The sequence below is a fragment of the Alternaria alternata genome (assembly GCF_001642055.1).
Source record: "Alternaria alternata strain SRC1lrK2f unplaced genomic scaffold CC77scaffold_20, whole genome shotgun sequence".
Taxonomy (NCBI): Eukaryota; Fungi; Ascomycota; class Dothideomycetes; order Pleosporales; family Pleosporaceae; genus Alternaria; species Alternaria alternata.
Window position 1 is genome coordinate 765,173 of NW_017306209.1, and position 22,531 is coordinate 787,703.

Sequence of the window (22,531 nt, forward strand, 5' to 3'; positions counted from 1 at the left end):
AACTCTTATGACAGTTGACGCGTCCAGAAGATGTGTGTGTCATGGCAGATTATACAGTGGAGAGGCCCGAGGCCAGAATGTCCGTGGCCAGTGCGTTCTTACTCAATGTCAAGGGTCTCCTCTTACGCATGCTCGAGACCCTTTCCTGGTTGTTCATCACGCCGGCCTAGCGTCCAAACCTTGTTTTTGGCTTCCCGTCAATTCCGGCATTTGGCTGTAGCCTGCATACCTCCTCCTACGCACTCGGTGACGCTCAGCCACCACGGCTACTATTCCCAGCGGCCGCCAGCAAGTTGGCTGCATCACGCAGACTACGTACGAGCGTGCGATTCAGCACCCAAACGGCCATGTTGTCTTTACAAGGACAGGGACGGCAAACCTCGTTTCAAACAAATTCTGGAAGGCGGCTTAAAGTGGGCGGCATCTCGGACATCAGGCGAAGAATTGCACGGCCACTTCATCCGTGCACTCGTCAGCACCCAAGAAAGCCACTCGCGAAAGCCCACACATGTCGTTAGCTTGACACAATTCAGCCCTCTACGATTACGTGGTGCTGCAGTTGTACCCTACGTGAGGCAGTAATCATGGCGCATGTGTGCCATGTGGTCCCTCCGCTGCTGCCTCAGAACATGATAAGCCGGTCAGTCAGACACGGCTCCGGAAACATGTGCGTGCGGTGCGGGTTTACGGGCTTAAGCTTGCGACACCGATAAGATAGCGTACCTGGTATCAGAAGACGGCTGGAGTGGAGTACGGAGTCCGCGTTCGAGACTTTTTGCTTTTATGATGATCTGCGCCCAAACGCACGCAAGTCGAAATCGCCTCACGGTCAAAGATTTCTCCATCACGACATCTGGCCTGATTGTGGAGGATGCAAATTGCTGTAATCGCGAAATCGGTGGAAGCTTCGACTCTAAACGAGAATGCGAGTGGTTCGCAGTAGCTCGTCCGAAACGCCTGATCTGCAACGGTTTATTAAAGCGTCCGGTCCATCCGCACCCACCAAGCGTAGTCGGGACTCAACAACTTTGCCTACGGATTAACTCTGTACCCCGAATTTCGCCCTTTCAGCCTTGTGGAGGCCAGTGGGCTGGATGATCATCTTGCAGATCCATCGCTTATCGTATTGAAGAGCCCAGAAGCCGATTGTGCTCAACGACATTATGAAACATGTGAATAGTGTGGGTGACTCACAGCACATGTGCTGGTGCATTGTTGTACGCAGAGCCACGTACTTTGTTCACCGGAAGGTGCTGCAATGCCATGGTCCAGGGTTACATCTCGTCACGTTCTTGTCCCATGAATTTACGTTACAACAGTGCCTTGAGCTAATCACGCTTTCAGAAGTACTTGCTTCGCTGTAACGAAAACTTGATCTGCAAGTAGCGTGCGGTCGCATGGTAAGTACGTGGAAAAGAAAGGGTTGCCAGATCCACTTGCATATCGATAGCTGGTACTTCTGATGGAAACTAACAACTTCCCACGTGGCGTTTTTGATTGGAGTACCTGTGGTTAAAGAATAGCCTCGTTGTTTCAAGCGAGACTGTCGTACCTTGCTTTTCGCAAACCGACATCTTTAAAGGCAGAAGGGGTTCCAGGAAACAAACGACTCCATTTGTATTCTCCACTGCCCGCTACGATCTAGGTATCGAACGAAATGACCACACCTAATGCCACAGTCCGAGCCCTCGCCCCTCCCCCCTTTCTGAAGTTACTTCTGAAGCTACCATGGGAGCTCAGAAAAAACATCTATTATCGGGCGATGCGTCCAGAAGACCTCATTTCCCAGTGTCAGCCTCTAAACCTTAGCGCAGCAGATTTTCGACATAGTGGCAACCCATTATGCTTGGAGTGGCTCGAAGAGTTCTGTCGCACAGATGAAGCCACCCGTATCGACGTTTCCTCTGTTCTACTACAGACAACCAGGCTGTGTCTTTTCAGCCCTGTGGAAGTGGAGCGGTTTAGCTTGTTTCTAGAAAGCTTTCCTAAAGCTGACAACCAAGGCTTTGCTGCAGTTCGTGATCTCAACTTCCAGCTCTTCGGTTGCCACCGACCCAGTGCTGGGAACGACAACGTATACATTGAATTCATGAAGCGATGTACAGAACTAAGACAGGTCCAGCTAAAGTTCGAAGTTGAATATATGACCATAGACTCGTGTACATGGGCCGAAAACCTGAAACAGCCGCCAACAACACTATGGTCTTTTGATCAGACGCGCATCAGGAGACTGGAGGACATCATTTCGATGTATCGGTTGACAGAAGTTCTGAAGCTAGAGAAGTTGAACAGACTAACAGTTAAAGCCTGGCCTAGGATTAGAGTGAGTGATCGACAGGCTATGCAGGACGTTCTGGTCGATTGCACGCCGTTGATCGAGAGTTTGGTGCAGTGGCTTGAAAGGGGCTTCGCGGCCCAGGACAAAACCGTTGCTGTTAGTTACGTGGAAGCTAGCAGTCCAGGTTTAAGATGGAGTAGGCGCATGTGAAGAATGTAGCTATTGAAGCTCTTGACCCAAGTTTGACAGGTCAAATTAAAACATGCCATCGGTGGGCACGCCGTAATTCAATTTATGCCGTATACAGTCTCTCGAATTTTCTGAAAGCTGATTCCGCTATTCTTGCTCTTTCTGGGTGTCGTTGCATATCAGACGTGTCGCAGAGTGAAAGCGTAGTATGACGTGGAAGATGAAGATGGCTGGTCTCCAGACTAGTTGACACGACCAATGACTAAGCGGCGCCGCTGGCTCGTTTGCCGTCTAATCCCAGCCAGCCCTTACCAGCCTCATTTATCCTACCACGACCGAGCGCATTCGCAACACCATCGTCGCTCAACCATTTTTGACCATTATCGCCATTGCTGCATCCGCGCGCATTCTGGGGACCCACTTTTGACATTGCCGGCGCGCTCTCCCCGCCACGCGCATCGACTTGTTCGCGACGCGTCGACGTAAACAACAGCGCGACTCCTCCATCACCCCACCCACCAACTGATCGACTCAACCACGACCATGTTTCTTCCAGAGGATCTCCTCTTCAAGCAGGGTGCCCTTGCGCACGTCTGGCTTGCCTCGAACCAGCAGAAGAAGCTTACCAAGGCCCAAGTGCTGCAGCACAAGATCCCAGAGAGTTGCGAGGTCATCATCCGGCCAGAGGTGGCTGCTGGCGGTCCACTTGCGTTGCGGTTGAACGCGCAGCTGCTTCTTGGTGAAGTGCGCATCTACAGCAAGAAGGCGACCTACCTCCAGGATGACTGTCAGGAAGCCTTGTGGAAGATCAAGATGGTAAGTTCCAGCTTTGCTTGCGTGGCATGACCACTTCTGACCTGCATACAGGCCTTCCGTCCTGGAAACATCGACATGCCCTCTCAGACTCATGTCGCCAACCCCACCAACCTGATACTGCCAGACCAAATCACCGATCTGGATTTGTTGGCTCCCATGCCCGACCCATCATTCCTTCTATCGCAGCCGCTTGGTGGCAACCTCGATCTTGGCAACACCACAGCCCCCGATTGGGACAACAGCCAGTTCCTGTCCGGCAGCATTGAGCAGGCGCGCATGGAGCCAATGGAGCTCCCGGACGATGATCTGAACCTGGACATTGGGGAGGACGATGGCTTGGAGCCAACAGTAGCCTACGACGAGGGCACCAGCATTGAAGTCGGCCGTAACGCACCTTTGGAACGACGCCGCTCTGAGGAGTTTACCGGGCTGGGCAAGGATCTGATTGTGGATGACGATGATCTTGGTATAGATATTGGCGAAGACCCTCCAACTGAACTCGCGCGCGGCCCGGAATTCAATCTGGACGACGACTTGGACATCACCATGGGTGGTATGGATACACCACTTCCAGCAGGCACCTCCATTGCCGGCGACTTCCCTGTGCGACAGCGCGACGAATCACCCCTATCCGAATTGGGAGAAGAAGAGGCTACACGCCTTGAGCAAGAGGTCGCTGAGCAGAATACTACGATATTCGAGCCCGAGCCCGAGCAAGAAGAAGAAGAGTCTATCCATCAAGCCCGTGCCAAGCGCAGGAGAGTGATTGGAGCCGATGCTGAAACCATGATCTCAAGTCATCAGCTGAGGGAGCAGCAGAACAACCGCGAGAAGATCCTCAAGCCTGCTTCGTTCCTGCCTCGCGACCCTCTTCTGATGGCCTTGCTTAACATGCAGAAGTCTGGAGGGTTTGTCTCAAGCATTCTGGGTGATGGCCGAAGTCAAGGCTGGGCTCCAGAGCTTCGAGGAATTCTCTCCCTAGAAGTCATTTCACGTCCAGCTCAGAAGCGCAAGCGTGACGGTGCGAACATCGAAAGTAGTGCCACGGAAGATGAGGCAGCAGCCGAAGGAGAGAAGACCCCTCAACTCCAGCTAGAGTTTGAGCAAGATGAGCCAACTTTGGGCGGCGGGGACATTGGCATCGGCGGAGACAACGACCCTACGCTTGGAGGATCCGATGACGTTGTTCAACTTCCCGATGACCCCGGCTTCCAGCAGATTGGTGACGAGGAGGACGTCTTCTCGCCTGTTCCAGACAACTTTGACGACACAACTGCGCCGCTAGTCCACCCCGATGAAGCCGGACCAGTATCGTTAGGCACCAAACACGCCGTCCATTTCTTGCGGGAACAATTTGGACCGGAAGCTGAAGAGAGCGAGTCGGAACGACAGAAGAACAGCATCGTTTTCCAGGACGTCTTCCCAGAGGCCCGCACATCACGAACAGACGCGACCAAGATGTTCTTTGAGATGTTGGTACTGGCAACCAAGGACGCCATCAAGGTTGAGCAGCCAGCCAACGAGCTTGGTGGCCCTCTACGTATTCGCGCCAAGCGTGGTCTCTGGGGACAGTGGGCAGAGACCGGTGCCAGTGGAGAGTTGGCATCCCAGGCTCAAGCCGCGCCTACAGGGGATCCCGATGCGCCTGCTGAGGCCATCTTCCAAGGACCACCTGAGGTTTCCGTGTCCGCGTAAAAGTTGAACAATCTGTTCGCTTGGCAGAATTTCTTTGGGACTAGGTACTGTCTGGCGGTGTTGGCTGGATACCCTTCTTTTGGCATGACTTGGATTGTAGGCGGCTGCTTTGGACGGTGTTTGGCGTTGGTATGGGAAATGGTGTTTTTGGGAAGTTGGTCCCTTGTATCATGGTATCAGGATAGCCACATTAGCTTTGGAAGACGGAATGTACTCAGTATTATCATCACAGACTCTGAAATCTTGCTTGGCCACAGCTGTTACAAGTAGAGCCTAACGTTGACACAGCATGTACATTTGTAATGATGCATCGATCCAATAAGGCTCTCGCCCCACGGTAGGTGCCGGCCCGCGGGATCTCGGCAACTGCGCGGCTTCGCGGACTTGATTTTGCACTCCCGTCAGAATACCCGTCAACATCCACATCGTGCTGGCCGTTATGAGTGCGGACGAAACAAACGGACACGTGACGGCGACGGGTCGTAGACGCAGAAGAGCTGCTGAGGCGTGCACCTTTTGCCGTCGGAGGAAGGTTTGTTGGTGCTTGGGTACGATCAGGAGCTGGATACTGATGCTAGCAGATCAAATGTAGTGCTGAGAAGCCAACATGCGCAAGCTGTAAAACTCATGGGACGATATGTCAGTACGAACCTGCAAGTATAGATGCCGTTCAGCATGCCGCTAGTCGTCCACGCAAGACACCTCGAACAGAGAGAGCACCAGAGCCAGCCCAAGAAATTGCACCTAGAGATGTGTCGCGCATTGTCGTCGCTTCTAATGGCTCTTCAAGTTATCACGGGCGCACCAGCACTTTGTTCGACGAAGCCTCGCATGACCGTGTTGCTACTGAAGCTCGTCCGCACATGCCAGATGAATGGATTGAGAGAGGTCTTGTGGCTGAAGCCGCACGTCAGAGACAATTGGAGACTGTTAATTTCCGACATGGAAAGCTCGAGTTCGATGGTGTCGAGCCTGAACTTGGCATGCATTTGCTTTCATTACACTGGAACCGGCAACATCACTCATTCCTCACAACGTATCGTCCTGCCTTCATGCGTGACATGGCTTGTGGTGGCCCATATTTCTCGAAGCTGCTTCTCAACGCGATCTACTTCGGTGCCTCCAAGTTCAGTCCACGCCGTGAAGTTCGTCGCGTGGCTGATGATGTCCGCACTGCCGGTTGGCAGTTTCGTCAAAGAGTACTGGAGCTTCTAGGAGGTGCTCTGGACAAGAGTGAGATCACTACTATTCAAGCTTTACTCGTCATGACCAATTCTCTCTTCGCCCTCGGCGACGAACGCAGTGCTGCCTGGCTCTATGCTGGGTTAGCATTTCGCATGATCGTCGACCTCGGTATTCACGTTGACACACCTGCCTTTGCAGGTTCTCGTAGACTGTCTGATGAGGATCGTGAAATTAGGCGTCGTGTCTTTTGGGCTGCATTTGGTGAGCCCAGTTTTCCAATAGTATTCCAATCCGCTAACGAAATTACCTTCAGTCGTCGACAAAATCCAAAGCTTGTACCAAGGTAATAACTCCTTTGCATGAACTGCGCGTGAAGCAAACATTGACTTTGTACACCAAAACCTTAGGTCGCCCGGTCAGCATGAAGGAGTCAGACACACTGGTACCCATGAAATTCCAAGATACATATGAGGAACTTGAACACTGGACTCCTTTTTCATATTCTACGCAAGCAGATTCTGCCTATCTAGGCTCTCCTGCATACAGTATCTCGACATTTCGACAGCTCTGCCAGCTCTCGGTTATCCTCAGCGACATACTTAGCACTGTATACACCGAAAGAAGCTTCGACGTAGGCTCCACGGAGCTATCCTCTAAATTGGAAGTTATCCAACAAAAGTTGGTAACGTGGCGAAGGCTTCTGCCTGAGCATCTCGTTGTGGATGTAGAAAACGTTGCGCTAACGCCTCCCCCACATGTTCTAAGCTTGCAGTAAGTTCTGGAATCATCGAGGGTATCATGGGAATACTGAAAGCTTGCTAGTGCCCTTTACGGTGTACTTACAATCCTTCTACATCGGCCTTTTGTCGCCGACGGCCATCTCTATAATACTTCACGCGCCATTGCCGTCAACTCGTTCATGGCGTGTGCCACCGCCGCGGATGACATTGTACAACTTCTCCGAGCGTACGACAAAGCTTTCGGTGTACAAAGAGCTCCGTACTTGATCTCGTATGCGACGTACGTGGCTGCGACCATACATGCCCGTATCGCGGCGAGGCGTGGTCCAGGCTCTCAAGCTCACAGCAGCCTTGAGACCTGCTTAGCTGTCTTCCGCAAGAACCAAGAGACGAACTGGGCTGTGCGACGCGCCAGCGCCATTATACAGAACTTGATGACGAGGTTGGGAGTTGCTACGCCTGACCAGGACGATGCAGGCATTGATAGGGATATTCATGGCGACAACCATAGAAGCAGTGTGACAAATGCAGCGTCGAGCAGGCCCATGGACCGTGAGCGGAGCCTGCAGAGTATGGAAATTGATGGTATCATCCAGAGTTTTGTTCGGGAACGAGAGCAGGAGACATCGCATGTGGCGCGAACAGAACCAACAGGCCCTGCTAATCCTTCATACGCACCCGTACCTGGGCAGTCACATTCGGCCTTTTCGACTATTGAGACGTCAGATAGGCCTCACGAGAATCCCGGGACCTGGATGTATCAAGACCAACAACAACTCTTTAATGAGCAACCGGTAACTGTAGATGACCTCCTCTTTGGTTTCAATGGATCAGACCTCGATAACTTCCCGCTCTTAGACTGGGAGTAGAGAACGGGTAGACTAGCCGTGCGGGAACGATTCGGCCGACCGTACAGCACCCGCGAGCCGCGGCTGATCTTCGGCGATTTACTCCCGCGGGATCTAACGCGACCTACCCGTATCTTGAATCCACTATCCGAATGCTCTTGGATCTGAAGACATATATAGGGAGCTGTGCCGCCGAATGGTATGACAAACTTCTAGCTAGTAACCAAGCAACAATTCCATTGTCTTCAATCGCAGCAACAATCCTCTATAGATGCTTCGCGCACTTGTCAAACCAACCGCTTTTCAAAAGGCACACGCTTCGACTGTCTCACACATCTCGCCGATCCGGATACCTGAACTCCCAATGGCACACGAAAGCGCCCCAAAAAAGGTATGTAATATCTCTGTACAAACTGCATGTGTGACAGATACTAATTCGTACATTAATCCTTAGATCCGACACAGCCTACCAGCCGTGTTGATGCGTGCTGGTACTTCGAAAGGTCTCTTCATCCATCGTCACGACTTGCCGGCTTCCCAATCAGCGTGGGTACGACCACTGCTTGCGGCCATGGGCTCCCAAGGCTCAGACGCTCGACAGATTGACGGTGTTGGAGGAGCGACTTCGACGACTTCCAAGGTTGCCGTGGTTTCGCCATCGGCACGAATGGGCGTCGATGTTGATTATACTTTTGTGCAAGTAGCAGTGGGACAAGAGACGGTCGATTTCAGTGGAAATTGTGGAAATATGTGCGCTGGCGTTGGACCATTTGCACTTCAGGAAGGATTAGTGCGTGCAAGACCTGGGGAGAAGACTGTAAGTTGACACATTCTGATCGAGTTTCAAGTTTTCAAGGTGCTGACTCTTTATCTAGCTGGATGTCCGGATATTCAACACGAACACGTCGCGGCTCATCGTCGATACTGTGCAAGTAGATGAGGACGGCTCGTTTAGTGAAGACGGAGACTACGTAATATCGGGCGTCAAGGGGACCGGAAGCGAAATAAAAGTTGCTTTTGTCGACCCTGCTGGAAGCATGGCGGGGGCTCTCTTTCCTACTGGGAGACGACGCGATACTATCCATGTAAAGGAGCAAGACGGCAATCGCTTCTCAGTCAAGGCCACCTTGATAGACGCGGCGAATCCTTTTGTCCTTGTCGACGAAAGGACGTTACCACCATACCTAAAGACAGCCAGCAAAGATACTGCTGGCTACCTCAGGCACATGGAGTCGATAAGATGTGCCGGCGCCGTCATGATGGGTCTCGCTCCTGATATAGACGCCGCCGCAAAGGTCCGCGGAACACCGAAGCTCGCCATCGTGTCTTCTCCTCGGTTAGATCATCACTCAAGGAGAAAAGGGCCAGATATCCACGTGCAGGCTTTCAGTATGGGCAAACCCCATCCAAGCTTGCAACTCACAGGCGCGGCGTGCTTAGCGTCAGCAGTGTGCATCGAGGGCACTGTCGCACATGGTGTTGCAGCCGAGAGCAAGGGACAGTCGTCGTGGCGAACACATTCGCCTGAACGGGCAGCGAGTCCCTGCTCAGATTCTGATGAAAGCTCTTCGGGTTTACTACCGAGCCCGAGGACTGTGCGGCTCTCGCATTCTAGCGGGTCGATTGCGGTTGATGTTTTGGCTACGAGCTCGGAATCATCCGCTTTCGTTGATCGATGTATTGTTTCACGGACTGCTCGGCGGCTGTTTGAGGGCAAAGTGTATTATTACTCTTAGTGTGTAAGAGAGATGTAGTAGCTGTACGATACAAGAAGAGAATGAAGAAGTGCTACTTCAGCCATACATGAGATGTGAGGGAGGCTGAAGTATGACATCACATGCAGAAAGGCCGAAGCGCGCCATCACTTGACTGTGCAGCGGACATGTACCTGCCAAGGCCGTAGTAATACGTGTGTGAGGATTGTAGAAGCGTGCACCATGGTCGCGATGTGGCTCGGAATGCAACGTGGGGCGGCAAGCAGGCGTGTAGAGGCAGCGGAGAGTGTTTCAGCAATAAGAAAAACGTGTTCAGAAGGTGTTTGCGTTGTAGTGTCAAACGTGACGAGACCCTGGATGGCTATGGCGGTGCTACGACACCCCTGCTCGCGAGTACCGCTGCTTTGGCGTTTTGGCCCATCATCGACATCCAGCAACTGCATGTCCAGAGACAGCACGTAACCGTCTTGCAATCCCCTTGGCCGTGCCCGTTCGCGAATCCAACACGTCTTTTATTGTTCCCAGCACCAATGCGATAATCCAAGTCGACCGCCATCTTTTTCTACGCTAGCTTTGGACGGATAGGCCACGTTGGACGGCGGCGCAACAGTCGACTCCTGGCCATGCCAACATGTCAAAAGCACCCACGCCCTCATTGCCCCTCTACAATGCCGCCGGCCTGCCCTCCAAGTCTTCGCGGCCCTCTTCGCCCATGCTGCAGCCGCCAGAAGCCCTCAAGCGGAGCACCACGCCCTCAGTACGCCATGCGCTTCCACCGCCACGTCTGCTATGTAGCCCTGGCGACGCCCGCTGACCATGTGTGAACAGTCAATAACATCGGCCCATTCCCTCCTCTCGGCCCAGGACACGGCCCACAAGCTCTCTACGTCGCTGACACACGGCCTCTCCGCCTCGGACGCTTCGGCGCGCATTCACATCCATGGCACCAACGAACTCCCCCACGAGGAGCCCGAACCGCTCTGGCTCCGCTTCCTCAAGCAGTTCAAAGAGACGCTCATCCTGCTGCTGCTGGGCTCGGCTGGCGTGTCCCTCGTACTCGGCAATCTGGAAGACGCCGTGAGCATTGCCGTGGCCGTGACCATTGTGGTGACAGTGGGCTTCGTACAAGAATACCGATCCGAGAAGTCGATTGAGGCGCTGAATCAGCTGGTTCCGCATTCGGCACACATCATTCGCGCTGGCGTGGAGCCATCACGCGGCCGTCGCGTGCCAAATGGTACGGCAAATGAGAGCATAGAGTTGGACAACTTGAAAGACACCACGGCATCGCTGGCAGCGGCAGAGCGCAAGTCTACTACCATATCCGCGACACTGTTGGTGCCGGGCGACCTGGTCTTGTTCCACACTGGAGACCGCATACCAGCCGATATCCGCATCACGCACGCAGCCGACCTCAGTATTGACGAGTCCAACCTCACTGGAGAGAACGAGCCTGTCGCCAAGTCACCAGATACCATCACGCCCCCGCCGGCCGTACAACGACCATCTTCGCCTTTCTACGCCTCCGAAGCCGCTGGAACGGTCGGTGCTGATATACGGTTGAACGATCAGAAGAACATTGCATTCATGGGTACGTTGGTCAGATCGGGCTATGGACAGGGAATTGTCGTCGGCACAGGAGGCAACACCGAGTTTGGCGCCATCTCTGCTTCTCTGCAGCAAATCGAGAGCCCGCGCACGCCTCTACAACTTTCCATGGACCGCCTAGGCAAAGATCTGAGCTACATGTCTTTCGGAGTCATTGCCTTCATTGGGCTGGTGGGACTGTGGCGTGGTTGGAAATTCCTACAGGTCTTTCAGATTGCTGTGTCACTTGCTGTCGCAGCCATCCCCGAAGGACTGCCCATCATCGTTACTGTCACGCTTGCGTTGGGTGTGCTGAGGATGTCTAAGCGCGACGCCATTGTTCGACGGTTACCTAGTGTTGAGACCTTGGCTTCGGTCAATGTCGTGTGTACTGACAAGACAGGTAAGTTGAACAATTCTACCAAGATCCAACATTTACTCACTACCACCAGGCACGTTGACCACGAATCACATGACTGTGACGAAGATATGGCATTTTGACGAAGCATCACCAGTCGATGTCAAGAAGAAGCACGATTCTACGGACCTCGATTCACCTACGCGCAACATACTTCGGATCGGCAACATTGTCAATAATGCTCGCTTGTTGAGCGACCAGGCAGCCTCAGCATCAACTGCTGCGGTACTATCCTCAACTCTTGGAGGCGATGACAATACTGCAGCGAAGAGCCGATGGGTTGGCCAACCTACCGATGTCGCTCTTCTTGACCTCATGGATGCTTTTGGAGAAGACGATATCCGGGAAATGCTCGGCGATCGCAAGTTCGAGACACCATTCAGTTCGGAAAGGAAGTGGATGGGTGTCGTCGTTGGCGGTAGTTCTGGCAATCTCACCCCTGGGTCTGACTATGCATACATCAAAGGTGCACTCGAGAGAGTTCTGGACCGTTGTGACATGTACGTAACGGCACAAGGAAAAGAGGTGGCACTCGACCAAGCACGCAAGCAAGAAGCAATGAAGGCCGCTGACCAAATGGCTCAAGAGGGTTTACGTGTGCTCGGCTTTGCTAGTGGTGCGTCGAGAGGAAAGAAGAGGAATGCCAGTGGCACCGCTTCACCAGCACCATCTACGAACTCGGCCCTTGGCGACGATGAGCAGTACCGCGGTCTCGTGTTCGCTGGATTGGTTGGCATGAACGATCCGCCACGAAAGGGCGTTGAGAGAGCTATCCGAAGACTCATCGCCGGCAAAGTCAAGGTCATCATGATCACCGGCGATGCAGAGACCACAGCAGTCGCCATCGGCAAGAGCCTGGGTATGCCTATTATGCCGAATTCAGCACTCGGGCGCTCGGTTATCCGTGGCGACGAATTGGATCAGATGAGCGAGGAAGAACTTGCACAAGCCATTGCGACAACCTCGATCTTTGCGCGAACTAGTCCTGAGCACAAGATGAAGATTGTCCGAGCGCTGCAATCACGAGGCGACGTTGTGGCAATGACTGGTGACGGTGTTAATGATGCGCCCGCGCTCAAGAAAGCAGACATCGGAATCTCCATGGGTAGATTGGGTACGGATGTTGCGAAAGAGGCCGCAGATATGATTCTGACAGATGACAACTTTGCGACCATTCTGAATGCGATCGAAGAGGGTAAAGGCATCTTCTACAACATCCAAAACTTCCTTACCTTTCAACTCAGCACCAGCGCGGCGGCACTGAGCTTAGTACTCCTGAGCACATTCCTTGGCTTCGAGAATCCGCTAAATGCCATGCAGATTCTCTGGATCAGTAAGTTCCACCTGTACCCATCCCTTTTACATCTACTGACCATCAACCTAAGACATCCTCATGGACGGCCCACCCGCGCAATCTCTCGGTGTAGAACCTGTCGACCCAGCCGTCATGGCCCTGCCCCCACGCCCACGCCAGGCACGCGTCCTGACCCGCCCGCTCATTCAGCGCGTCCTCCAATCCGCCACCATCATCATGCTTGGCACACTCACAACCTATTACCTCGAGATGTCCTCCGACAACATTGTCACCGCGCGCGACACAACTATGACTTTTACCTGCTTTGTTCTCTTCGACATGTTCAACGCACTAACTTGCCGCTCCTCCAGCAAGTCCGTCCTCGCAGGCGAGATTGGCGTATTCGACAACAAGATGTTCAACTATGCCGTGTCGGGCAGCTTGATTGGCCAATTAGCAGTCATCTACTTCCCGCCGCTGCAAAGCGTTTTCCAAACTGAGGCGCTCGGCTTGGGCGATCTCGCGCATCTTGTCGCAGTGGCAAGTTGTGTATTTTGGGCAGATGAAGGGAGAAAGTGGTACGTCAGGTGGAAAGGAAGGAGAGGGTATGGTGGGGGATATAGTACCGTTGTTTGAGTATAGAAGGGTTGGTAGAATGTGGTGGTGTAGAAGCGTTATATCGCGCAATGGATATTGCTGTTACTAACGATGTGCTTTGTGGACAACCATGTTGAAGTGAAGTACGCGGATCTTGAACTGATGAAAGCATAACGAAATCGAAGCATGTCTATCTTCACGGATCGTGAGAGGAATGAGAGGAAAGTATGTTAAGAAAGATCGGACGTTTCGGAGTCCGCGGACGTTCCTCGCTTCCGCACCCACCCCTATCCAGGTATGCACCGCCCACAACGCACTATTGTTCGTAGAGACGCCAAAGAACGAAGAGCAGCGAATGACAAGCGTTCGATACGAAATCGACGTTTCAGTCGTTGAGTATGCGTTTGCGAAGTTCACTGCCACCGCAAAGGGACCTGTGCGGCTCGATCTTACAGCAGGTGGCTCAGCCGGCGCCCATGCTTTACGACCGTTTTGAACTATTACTCGCGTGCTTGCCAAGATCTCAAACTTCCTCAGCCCTATATGCGTCTGAGCCGTCGATGTTTTGTCGTTCTTCTCATCTGCTAGGAAACCTCACGAGACTTTCTGATACCCTCGTTTTGCTTCACCATAGGATACCTTATATTTCTTCTTCGCCCTTGACTTTTCCCAACAGCCCAACTCAACCACTTCGATTTACTTTGACTAGGTCATCATGGAGATAAACCCCGTGGTTAGTATCGCACGCTGAGCAACAACGGTTACCTAACTACGACTAGTGCGATACATGCAAGATGCGAAAGGTCTGCCTTCTTATTCTGCTTTCATGGAGTGACTTCTCGTTGACATCTATTGAAGGTCAAATGCGATCGTAATGATCCCTGTGGCAATTGTGTAGACGGCAATATACAATGCAAACGTACAGCTTCAGCCCGCGGCACAACCAAACGACGAAGAGGCGCTGAAGTCATGCCGGCACATAAGCAAAGCCGACGTCACGAGCTCCAAACATCACCCGCATCCTCACACTCTCCCAGTATGCCTCCATCGCCGTCAATACTGGAAGCTCAGGACTTTATTCGCCGAGAGATCAAGACCGGGAATCATATGCCCGCGGATAGGTTAGCTGTTTTGAAAGAGGCGATGTCCTTTGTGAACCATCTCTCTCAAGTCAACAAGCCATGGGACAATACTAACTCACCTACTGCGCGAGTTCTTGATGTATTGGAAGACATATCATACCCTAACATCGAGGTTCTGTATTGGATGGTCCGTGGTAGGTCTCGTAGTAGCACTCACGAATTCTCACAGCTGACGGTTAATGTTAGACTTGAAAGGACGCAACCTTGGACCCCATGTGATGGATTACTTTAAGCACGTTTCTCCAAAATCTCTCAAGAACATGGGACACGCATTGATTTACAAGACCGTGGATCCTGAGACCCTGCTACTCTATTCAATCTGCGTGAACTCCGCTGCCTTCAAGTTTATCAATACTGTGCTAGAGGAGGACAGTATGGGAGAAGTTGGAGCGGGTATGCTTGAAAGTGCTTCGAAGTATCTCAAAAGTATTAAGCTGGCCATGACGCGTATTCACCTGCTATCTGCTCCTTCGCTTGTTCTTCTACAGTCACTTCTGTGCAGCGTAAGAGACTCTCACCAGCCATAGTAACATTAGCTGAAAGACTATAGGCATTCATCGCGCAGGGCGCTGGAGAGTTGACACATTGCTGGACGTTCATCACAGCTGCTTGTAGAATGTGCGAAGATCTAGGCCTTGAAGCCCAGGTAAAAGCCTGCAGAACCGAGACAGAGGACGACATAGAGATCTACTACTGTTACACATGGTGTCATATCCTTGACAAGAACTACTCCATGATGCAGGGAAAGAGCCGCTTTCTGCTTGAGTACGATGGCTTGGATGCGGCATTGTCGTCGCCCTTCAACAAAGATATGTCATCTCTGCTATCCACTTACTTACACTTCGTCCCTATCCAGGCGATATACATGTCGGAGCTGCATCCAGATCGGATATCGAACAAAAAGTCGCTTCTATCAAGAGTCGAAATTGTGGTCAAGGATTTGCTTGAGAGACTGGAGCGGGTATACACCAGAATAACGAGTGTGAGTCAATGCAGCTTCAAGTTTCAGAAGATGAGACTGATGTGTCTAGTTGCATGCTGCGTCGGAGTCGTGGGGTGGCCTACACGTTGCGAGTGAGCTGGGTACCGTTCAATTCTCATATCATTCGCTCCGGACTTCTATTCTACGCTCAAGACAGATCTGTCAGCCCTCAAAACCGCATATTGACATCGATTGTCTTCAATCCGCGCGTATGGCTATGACTACTCTCAAGGTCATTCAGAAAGAGTCTATGACCATCACTGATGTTCGAGCACATATATCGTATATGCATTGGTGAGCAGCTACCACTATTTCCTGGATCTCAACTAACTGACGAAGGACCGTACTCTACCACCCATTGACGCCTTTCTTCGTCCTGTTCTGTAACATTGTAGCCTCGTCCAACGAGTCAGATTTTGAGTTGCTTACCACCGTTACGTCTCAGCTCGACGGACTTGCGGATCTGAGCCCTCCGATTGCCAAATTACAGACACTCTTCAAGTCATTCCTTGGGCTTTGCGAAGGTCTTGTCACCGGAACCAAGGAGACGTCACCATACGCAGCGCAATGCATGTACCCCCAGCAGACCACCGGACAGGACCGAGCAGTTACGTCTGCACCGCAGCCTCCTGTTCAGTTGGCTGGGGGGCAACTGCAGTTGCCTACGAACACGAATGAGATCAACGCTGAATACCCAAATTTGGTTCAGTCCGCTGACGATGTGGCGATGGAATTTCCGATCGATAATGGTTTAGGCTCACTCGACCCAAGTTGGGATTTGTTCGATACCCAACCTACCATGGGATGGCTGGATGCCGACTTCTCATTCTTTGATGGCAATCAATGATTTAATGACAGACACGGACGTTGTATATTTCACCTCGTTGGTTCGATCAAAGTGTCTGCGCATGATACAGCTCCACTCTAATGATTCATCGATTGACGATTATGGACAGGGAGCAAAAATCCCAGCATGTACCCATTGGGAGCCTCTATGGCCAAACTATCTCTTGCCAAGGTGCCATAGCGACTCCTGACATATATATCCTAGCCATGCGCAACGCCAGAACGACACAGCTCAGAATCGCCAATCTCATACGTACTGGCCTGATCCCAGCCTATCATCTCGCTATAAAATGCATTATCGTATCGAGGGGCTGGTGACGGCAACGAGAATCTTGGCGTGCCGACTAAAAATAGCCGGATCTGGACACTAGTATCTTACACTCGCTGCTGGACGAACACCGGGAGACAAAGTGTTTTCACTGTAGATAAAACTGGAGGAGGGTTTCAGAGGCATCATGTTATCAATTTTGCGCACTCTGCATTCGCACACAGAGAACCGCTTAGAAGTTCTGTTTGGTGATATCAGATACTTCTATTATCATTTCTATACAACACTGCCAGTGCTAGTGTCGTCTGTTTCGAGCCCTTCTTTCACACCGACATGGATACTTCGATTCAACTAGATCACCCAAAGGCTATCTTCAGTAATGGCGACCCAATCACTGGTAATATCGTCATTTACTGCCCTACAAGCATCACCAAGGTTTCAAAAATCACAGCGACCTTAGTTGGTGAGAGTGTACTATCTTATACCGACACAAGCGGCCTTTTGATGGACCGAGAGCAACAAGACAAGTACCGCGTAAGTGACCATGGCATGGGATTTGCTTCTCGATTGAGATAGCTGTCAGACTAATGTATCTAGTTCGCACACGATTTCCAGGTTATATTTCCTTCCCGCCATGATCAGAGGGTTTTAGGTGCCGAAAAGTCAGTAAGACTGGGCTTCGGATATCACAGCTTTCGGTTTGCGTTACGGGTAAGTTGCTTAGTGGTTACACGCATAAGTTATACCCAAGCAGTCGTTACTAAGTGTATATGTAGATACCTGATGCAGTGGAGTGTAGCTCATGCCCTCCAAACTCCCCGGCTGTATCGCCGGTATGCAATGAGAAATATGCAGTCCAGTCGCCATCCTCTTCGCACGATATGCTCCCACCATCAATGCACGATATTGTTGATGGTGCAGCGATCTCATATCGTATCGATGTAGCAGTAACCAGCATACGCAGCATTTTCAAATCGACGATAAAAACGGTAAGCTAGATCATTATCTTGAAGAAGCGCTGCCTCTGACTTGCGTGTGCTGTTGCTGACAATGTATAGAACTTGAACATCACAGTATGGCCTATGGAAACACATAACCAGTATCTCGGCTCCTTGTCCAAGGAAAATAGCACATTTCCATGCGTAAAAACAGTGCAAGCAACTATCATGGGTCCATACGCTCAACTTCCAGCACTAGTCGTCTCTCCGACTGAATACATGCATCACCTCTCCGCGGCCATCCCTCCAGCTCAGATATCAATATCAGCTCATTTACTACCGGATTACTCAATCCTCCGAAACCGCCACATGATGATACGACTCAGCATTTCGAAACTCAATGAATTTGCATACAGCCTCTACCTGCAGTCTTTTCAGATGCTGTTGGTTGGGTATACGGATATTAAAGCCAAGGGTCCGTCTCTTACGAATACGCAGATTTCCTGCTGGACGATTCAAAGCATGAGCAACCTCGGTTTGCCTGTACTCCATTATTCTGAAAGCGTCGGTACCGAAAAATATATTGATAGGAGTCTATGGGAAGGTGAAGCACTGCCAGATACCATTGTCCCAAGTTTCGACTCGTGTGGGTTGGCGAGAAGATATGAATTGGATATCTCCATGGGGTTTCAATGTCGGGATACAAAGGTATGTTCGACATGTGATCAGGAGGATTGTTGGGGAGTGATGGTTAGCCAAGTGTGTACTAATTACGTCTAGGATCAGGCTGGTCGGATACTATTGGTTCAATTGAGGACACCGGTACACGTGTCTTCTGGGATACGTCCCGGTAGGAAGCTTGAGAGTGGGGACGATAAGAAGTTGTTTCTGAACGGAGAGCTGGTACCGATTAGTATGCGTTCACAAGACGATATGGGTACGCAAGATGAGAATCGGCACGGTGCTACCCAAAGGGTGGGTGCTGCGAACGAAGACTACGGCACGCCAATGGATCCGCCGCCTACGTACGAAGAAGCTACCATAAGGTCTTGGTGATTGAGCATAGCGTGCTTGCGTCAAACGTAGCTTGCCCCGTTAGTAAATGAAGTTTCTTGCATTCGTGAAATTACACCTGGGAGATTCTGACGCCACACTTCTCAATAGGCTCAAACCAATATGTCTGACTGAGTTTACCATATGGGTTTCTGTATTTCTCGTTTCTTTCCCCTACTAGATCGCTTCCCCAGAAGGCAATATTTCCAGAATCAAATACCTCCTTTCAAGCGTAGTATTTGTCTTCAACATTTAATAAAAAGTTGAGCTGTCGGACATGACTGGGATTTCGTACGTAATTTTGCGCATATGTTGAACTCTCACTATCGCATAGGAGAAATTAAACGGTGATTTGAAGTTTGGATGGCCATAGACGTTATCATCAACACGATCTGGAAACATGTAAAAGACTGGACTCTCATAGATCTGCTTGGCTGATGGTTCTATGCTGCTAAATTGAAGGAGTATCGACAATGCAGCTTGTGCACACGCAGTTGTTCCCTCAAAACATGTTCCAAGTTTCTGACCGTCATCAACTCTTCCACGGCAAGTCGTTGTGTCGTTCTTGAAGACACTGGGCGCTCCGGCGTTTGTTCGCACTCAGAGTGGCTTTGCGACGACCTAAACACAGTACTTTTCTTGTGTAACCGAGGATGGCCTATCTTGAGCCATGTCGCTCGCGTCCACGGTCTCTAGCTCTTCTTCAGATTGGTACCCGCATACAGCCATCTTATATCAGTTCCACGTCCCCTGTCCCACAGCCTACACACCAAGCCCTTACTGCGCTCCATCTGACAACCCAAACATCACCTCTCTTCATCTCAAACCTGCGATCTGTCCCCTCGACGAAAATTTCCCCAACATCGCGCAACGCCCTCACAAACACCGCTTTGTCTTCATCAGGCTTATCGATCATGCTAATGCCACCTGTCGTATCATCGAGTCGTTGTAGCGATGCCGGAAATTGTGAGAGGAACGAGGATGTGTAGTGAGAGGAGAGGAGCGCTTGATGGGACGTAAGGTATTGGTACTCGGATGGAGAGAGAAGCGGGTAGGGCATCTCGAGGGAAGTCGTGTGCAGCGATTGGATGTGTAGAGGGTGTGAATCGATCTACGAATGTGTGTCAGTATGCCGCTGTAAGGATTCGTAGAGTAGGTATTGTCCCTACCTTTTTTATTCTAGCCCTCAGGAAACTGCGAACCAAGAACTTGAATCGCTCGAGTTCTGTTTGTATGATGATGAGTTTGAAGTTTGTCTTGGGGTCCATGTTGCCCGTTTGGTCTTCGACCAGTTCAATCTGGCTGCGTCATTAGCTATCTTGTGTTGCGCTCGCCGAAGCTTCTAGGCGCTCACCTGTCTCTGAATTCGCTCGAGCACCCTTCCCATAAGTTCCTCGGGCCATGGCAAGATCTCTGGTGCGACTCTCTCTGCAACCCAACACCTCGTCAATTCCTGCAAATCGAGCGCCTCCCTTGGCGTTGACCCTACTGCGACCTCTGCGAGAAGATCGTCGATATCCATGGAGTGTCTCTCACTCCCATAAAAAGCTCCACTGTGTTGCTGAGTTACGGCAACGCGTCGGCCAGTATGCGGCGCGACAATTTTGTTCGTTTCCGCTTGGATCCAGATGCTACGGAAGCGTGTTCGGAAGGCTAGAGGCGAAGGCGGGGATAAAATCGATCGGAGGTGACGCAATCGGCAAGCACCCGAGAGCCGGTAGAAAGTAAAAAGCGAGATCTGGAGTATGTATCAGACTCGATGCATGCGTGTGTTGGCTTGCAGCGAGCGTGCATGCAGATGCACATGTTCGGTGGGGCAGGGATGCGAGATGCGGGGGGCTCTACAGTAGCGTGTCAGTCAACGCCCCAGGTCAGTCAACGCCCCACCCCACCAACACAACAACACAACTTCAACGCGTCATAACTCCACCAATATGGATCCGATTCAAGAAGCGATTGAATATATCGAATCGCGCGAGCCAGGAGATGATTTCTCGTATAACAAAGTTGCTGCCCAGTTTGGTGTTGAGCGCAGTACGCTCGCCCGAAGACACCAGGGTGTGCAGGAGCGGAAGGGCGTCTCCCATCGATCCCTACACCCAGAACACGAAGCCGAGCTTGTACGATATATCGAAACGCTTACCGAGAGACGTTTGCCACCTACAAAAGTCATGATACAGCAGTTTGCCAGCCAGTTGGCTGGCAAACCGGTCTCCGAAAGCTGGGTTGCCCGGTTCCTCCGCCGTCATCCCAACCATCTCATCTCTCGCTCGGGCAAAGCTATGGCCAAGGAGCGTACAAAAGCTGATTCAGGGGCAAAGTACAGCTTGTATTTCAAGCTGTTACACGAAAAGATGGAGGAGTACAACGTCCAACCGATACATATATTCAATATGGACGAAAAGGGGTTTCAACTTGGCCGGGTTGGTAGAACAAATCGTGTATTCAATAAGAAGCTTTACGAGTCAAAAGGGGTAAGGCAAGCACTTGAAGATGGCTCCAGCGAGTGGATAACGGTTGTGGCTTGTATTTGTTCGGATGGGAGCGCTTTGAGTCCAACGCTCATCTTTCAAGGAGCCAACGGAGCTGTTCAATCGAGCTGGGTTGACGCTGTACAAGCAGGAGAACACTCAGTATTTACTACGTCATCACCCTCCGGCTGGACCAACAACGATATTGGGTTAGCTTGGCTCAAACAGGTGTTTGACCGAGAAACTAGACGGCATGCTTCAACTGGGTATCGATTACTACTCCTTGACGGCCATGGATCCCACGTAACCATGGAGTTTATTGAGTATTGTAACGACAACAAGATCCTCTTGTTTGTATTACCCCCTCACGCTACTCATACGCTTCAACCCCTGGACGTTTGTATGTTCAAACCCCTTTCGAACGCTTACTCAACCCAGTTGATGGGATACCTCCAGGACAGCCAGGGGTTACTCAATTTGACCAAAGGAGACTTCTTCCCGCTCTTCTGGAGGGCTTGGGGTAACGTATTCAAACCTCCACTCATCAAGAAGTCGTTTGAAGCCACTGGTATATACCCAGCCAACCCGGACGTTGTACTCGAGAAGTTTGCCCAGCAAGCTTCAGACTCCGACAGCAGCAACTCAGTACTATCGGGGAGCGATTGGCTCAAGCTCAAATCAATCGTACGCCGTGAGGTGAAGGATCAGAGCAGTAAGGACGTCAAGAAGCTTCAACGAAGCTTGTGCCACATCTCAGCTCAAAACAGTATACTCCAAGAGGAGGTCAGAGGCCTCAGGCAGTCCCTAGCCATCAAGGAGAGGCGACCAAAGCAGAGCTACACCCTCCAGCTTGACGAGGACGAGGTTTACCATGGGGGAGCCAAACTGTGGTCGCCCAGGAGTGTACAACGAGCTCGCGATCGTCGGGCATCACAACAACAACAACAGGAGCTTGAAAAGCTTCAAAAAGCCAAGCAAGCCGAGATCAAGAAGGCAGCTCGCGATTGTGATCTTCAACTTAAAGCTTTGAAGCGTGTTGAGCGGGAGAAGGGTTGGGAGGAGACCAGAAAGCGGAAGGCTGCAGAGAAGGCCGAAAGAGACCTCAACAAGAGCCTCCGCGACGCCCAAAAAGCTATACAATTGCCCCCAAAGGGTAAGCGCAAAGCTTCAAAACCTCATAAGCCAGCTGCAAAGCGTCAGAAACGTGTTGGGGGTGGTACAGCCTCTGTAGGAGCCCGGGTAGTTGCACAGCCAGTTCCACCAAAAACCACCAAAACGCGGGTAATCCGCCGCCCAAAAAAAGATTTGGACTAGCGCAAAGTTTTCGCAGGCTATTATATAGTATAAATCTACTTTTGCGCAATTTTATCACGTTTTGTTGAGGCGTTATAGCTGCAATACTCATGAAGCTGTTGTGTTGTGGGTGGGGCGTTGACTGACCTGGGGCGTTGACTGACACGCTACTGTAG

General features: G+C 51.4%; 10 protein-coding genes across 10 annotated transcripts; 9 read left to right on the forward strand and 1 right to left on the reverse strand.

Annotated features, from left to right (window-relative positions):
- Positions 1-1,601: 1,601 nt before the first annotated feature.
- On the forward strand, positions 1,602-2,831 carry CC77DRAFT_1023774 (hypothetical protein). The gene has a single exon (XM_018525728.1). The coding sequence runs from the start codon at positions 1,658-1,660 to the stop codon at positions 2,486-2,488; it is 831 nt and encodes a 276-aa protein (XP_018382441.1). The 5' UTR covers positions 1,602-1,657; the 3' UTR covers positions 2,489-2,831.
- CC77DRAFT_1098043 (hypothetical protein) lies at positions 2,782-5,096 on the forward strand. The gene is made up of 2 exons (XM_018529925.1): positions 2,782-3,283; positions 3,335-5,096. Exons 1-2 carry the CDS (start codon positions 3,011-3,013, stop codon positions 4,976-4,978), a joined length of 1,917 nt encoding a protein of 638 aa, XP_018382442.1. The 5' UTR covers positions 2,782-3,010; the 3' UTR covers positions 4,979-5,096.
- Positions 5,097-5,417: 321 nt separating this feature from the next.
- CC77DRAFT_943128 (hypothetical protein) lies at positions 5,418-7,772 on the forward strand (the record flags this gene model as incomplete). Its single annotated transcript, XM_018534902.1, has 5 exons — positions 5,418-5,510; positions 5,560-6,424; positions 6,477-6,506; positions 6,571-6,934; positions 6,986-7,772. The coding sequence occupies 5 exons, from the start codon at positions 5,418-5,420 to the stop codon at positions 7,770-7,772; spliced, it is 2,139 nt and encodes a 712-aa protein (XP_018382443.1).
- Positions 7,773-8,232: 460 nt separating this feature from the next.
- On the forward strand, positions 8,233-9,487 carry CC77DRAFT_943118 (DUF453-domain-containing protein; the record flags this gene model as incomplete). Its single annotated transcript, XM_018534900.1, has 2 exons — positions 8,233-8,568; positions 8,627-9,487. 2 exons carry the CDS (start codon positions 8,233-8,235, stop codon positions 9,485-9,487), a joined length of 1,197 nt encoding a protein of 398 aa, XP_018382444.1.
- Positions 9,488-9,887: 400 nt separating this feature from the next.
- Positions 9,888-13,519, forward strand: CC77DRAFT_1023778 (calcium-transporting P). Its single transcript, XM_018525729.1, has 4 exons — positions 9,888-10,223; positions 10,295-11,456; positions 11,506-12,804; positions 12,857-13,519. The coding sequence occupies exons 1-4, from the start codon at positions 10,098-10,100 to the stop codon at positions 13,399-13,401; spliced, it is 3,132 nt and encodes a 1,043-aa protein (XP_018382445.1). The 5' UTR covers positions 9,888-10,097; the 3' UTR covers positions 13,402-13,519.
- A 155-nt stretch (positions 13,520-13,674) lies between these two features.
- CC77DRAFT_1053118 (hypothetical protein) lies at positions 13,675-16,822 on the forward strand. The gene is made up of 6 exons (XM_018527730.1): positions 13,675-14,165; positions 14,221-14,638; positions 14,691-15,007; positions 15,055-15,486; positions 15,536-15,780; positions 15,826-16,822. The coding sequence occupies exons 1-6, from the start codon at positions 14,157-14,159 to the stop codon at positions 16,331-16,333; spliced, it is 1,929 nt and encodes a 642-aa protein (XP_018382446.1). The 5' UTR covers positions 13,675-14,156; the 3' UTR covers positions 16,334-16,822.
- A 111-nt stretch (positions 16,823-16,933) lies between these two features.
- CC77DRAFT_1098047 (hypothetical protein) lies at positions 16,934-18,633 on the forward strand (the record flags this gene model as incomplete). Its single annotated transcript, XM_018529926.1, has 5 exons — positions 16,934-17,134; positions 17,198-17,311; positions 17,377-17,589; positions 17,659-18,246; positions 18,319-18,633. 5 exons carry the CDS (start codon positions 16,934-16,936, stop codon positions 18,592-18,594), a joined length of 1,392 nt encoding a protein of 463 aa, XP_018382447.1. The 3' UTR covers positions 18,595-18,633.
- A 688-nt stretch (positions 18,634-19,321) lies between these two features.
- On the reverse strand, positions 19,322-20,113 carry CC77DRAFT_1012056 (GINS complex, Sld5 component; the record flags this gene model as incomplete). Its single annotated transcript, XM_018523746.1, has 3 exons — positions 19,322-19,702; positions 19,761-19,889; positions 19,946-20,113. The coding sequence occupies 3 exons, from the start codon at positions 20,111-20,113 to the stop codon at positions 19,322-19,324; spliced, it is 678 nt and encodes a 225-aa protein (XP_018382448.1).
- A 412-nt stretch (positions 20,114-20,525) lies between these two features.
- Positions 20,526-20,912, forward strand: CC77DRAFT_904571 (hypothetical protein; the record flags this gene model as incomplete). Its single annotated transcript, XM_018533614.1, has 1 exon — positions 20,526-20,912. A coding segment is annotated over one exon (387 nt), but the record flags the coding sequence as incomplete, so codon positions are not given.
- Positions 20,913-21,464: 552 nt separating this feature from the next.
- Positions 21,465-22,426, forward strand: CC77DRAFT_1077552 (hypothetical protein; the record flags this gene model as incomplete). The annotated part of the gene is made up of 2 exons (XM_018529264.1): positions 21,465-21,926; positions 22,095-22,426. 2 exons carry the CDS (start codon positions 21,465-21,467, stop codon positions 22,374-22,376), a joined length of 744 nt encoding a protein of 247 aa, XP_018382450.1. The 3' UTR covers positions 22,377-22,426.
- Between the last annotated feature and the right edge of the window lie 105 nt (positions 22,427-22,531).

What these genes read in the sequence shown, in the direction of transcription:
- CC77DRAFT_1023778 (XM_018525729.1), top strand. Translation starts at nt 10,098, where the DNA reads ATGTCAAAAGCACCCACGCCCTCATTGCCCCTCTACAATGCCGCCGGC. An exon ending in AGCGGAGCACCACGCCCTCA is followed by an intron (nt 10,224 to 10,294) that starts GTACGCCATGCG and finishes ATGTGTGAACAG; the next exon opens with TCAATAACATCGGCCCATTC. An exon ending in CATGCAGATTCTCTGGATCA is followed by an intron (nt 12,805 to 12,856) that starts GTAAGTTCCACC and finishes CATCAACCTAAG; the next exon opens with ACATCCTCATGGACGGCCCA.
- CC77DRAFT_1023774 (XM_018525728.1), top strand. Translation starts at nt 1,658, where the DNA reads ATGACCACACCTAATGCCACAGTCCGAGCCCTCGCCCCTCCCCCCTTT.
- CC77DRAFT_1053118 (XM_018527730.1), top strand. An exon ending in TACAGTCACTTCTGTGCAGC is followed by an intron (nt 15,008 to 15,054) that starts GTAAGAGACTCT and finishes GAAAGACTATAG; the next exon opens with GCATTCATCGCGCAGGGCGC. An exon ending in TATACACCAGAATAACGAGT is followed by an intron (nt 15,487 to 15,535) that starts GTGAGTCAATGC and finishes TGATGTGTCTAG; the next exon opens with TTGCATGCTGCGTCGGAGTC.
- CC77DRAFT_1098043 (XM_018529925.1), top strand. Translation starts at nt 3,011, where the DNA reads ATGTTTCTTCCAGAGGATCTCCTCTTCAAGCAGGGTGCCCTTGCGCAC. An exon ending in CCTTGTGGAAGATCAAGATG is followed by an intron (nt 3,284 to 3,334) that starts GTAAGTTCCAGC and finishes ACCTGCATACAG; the next exon opens with GCCTTCCGTCCTGGAAACAT.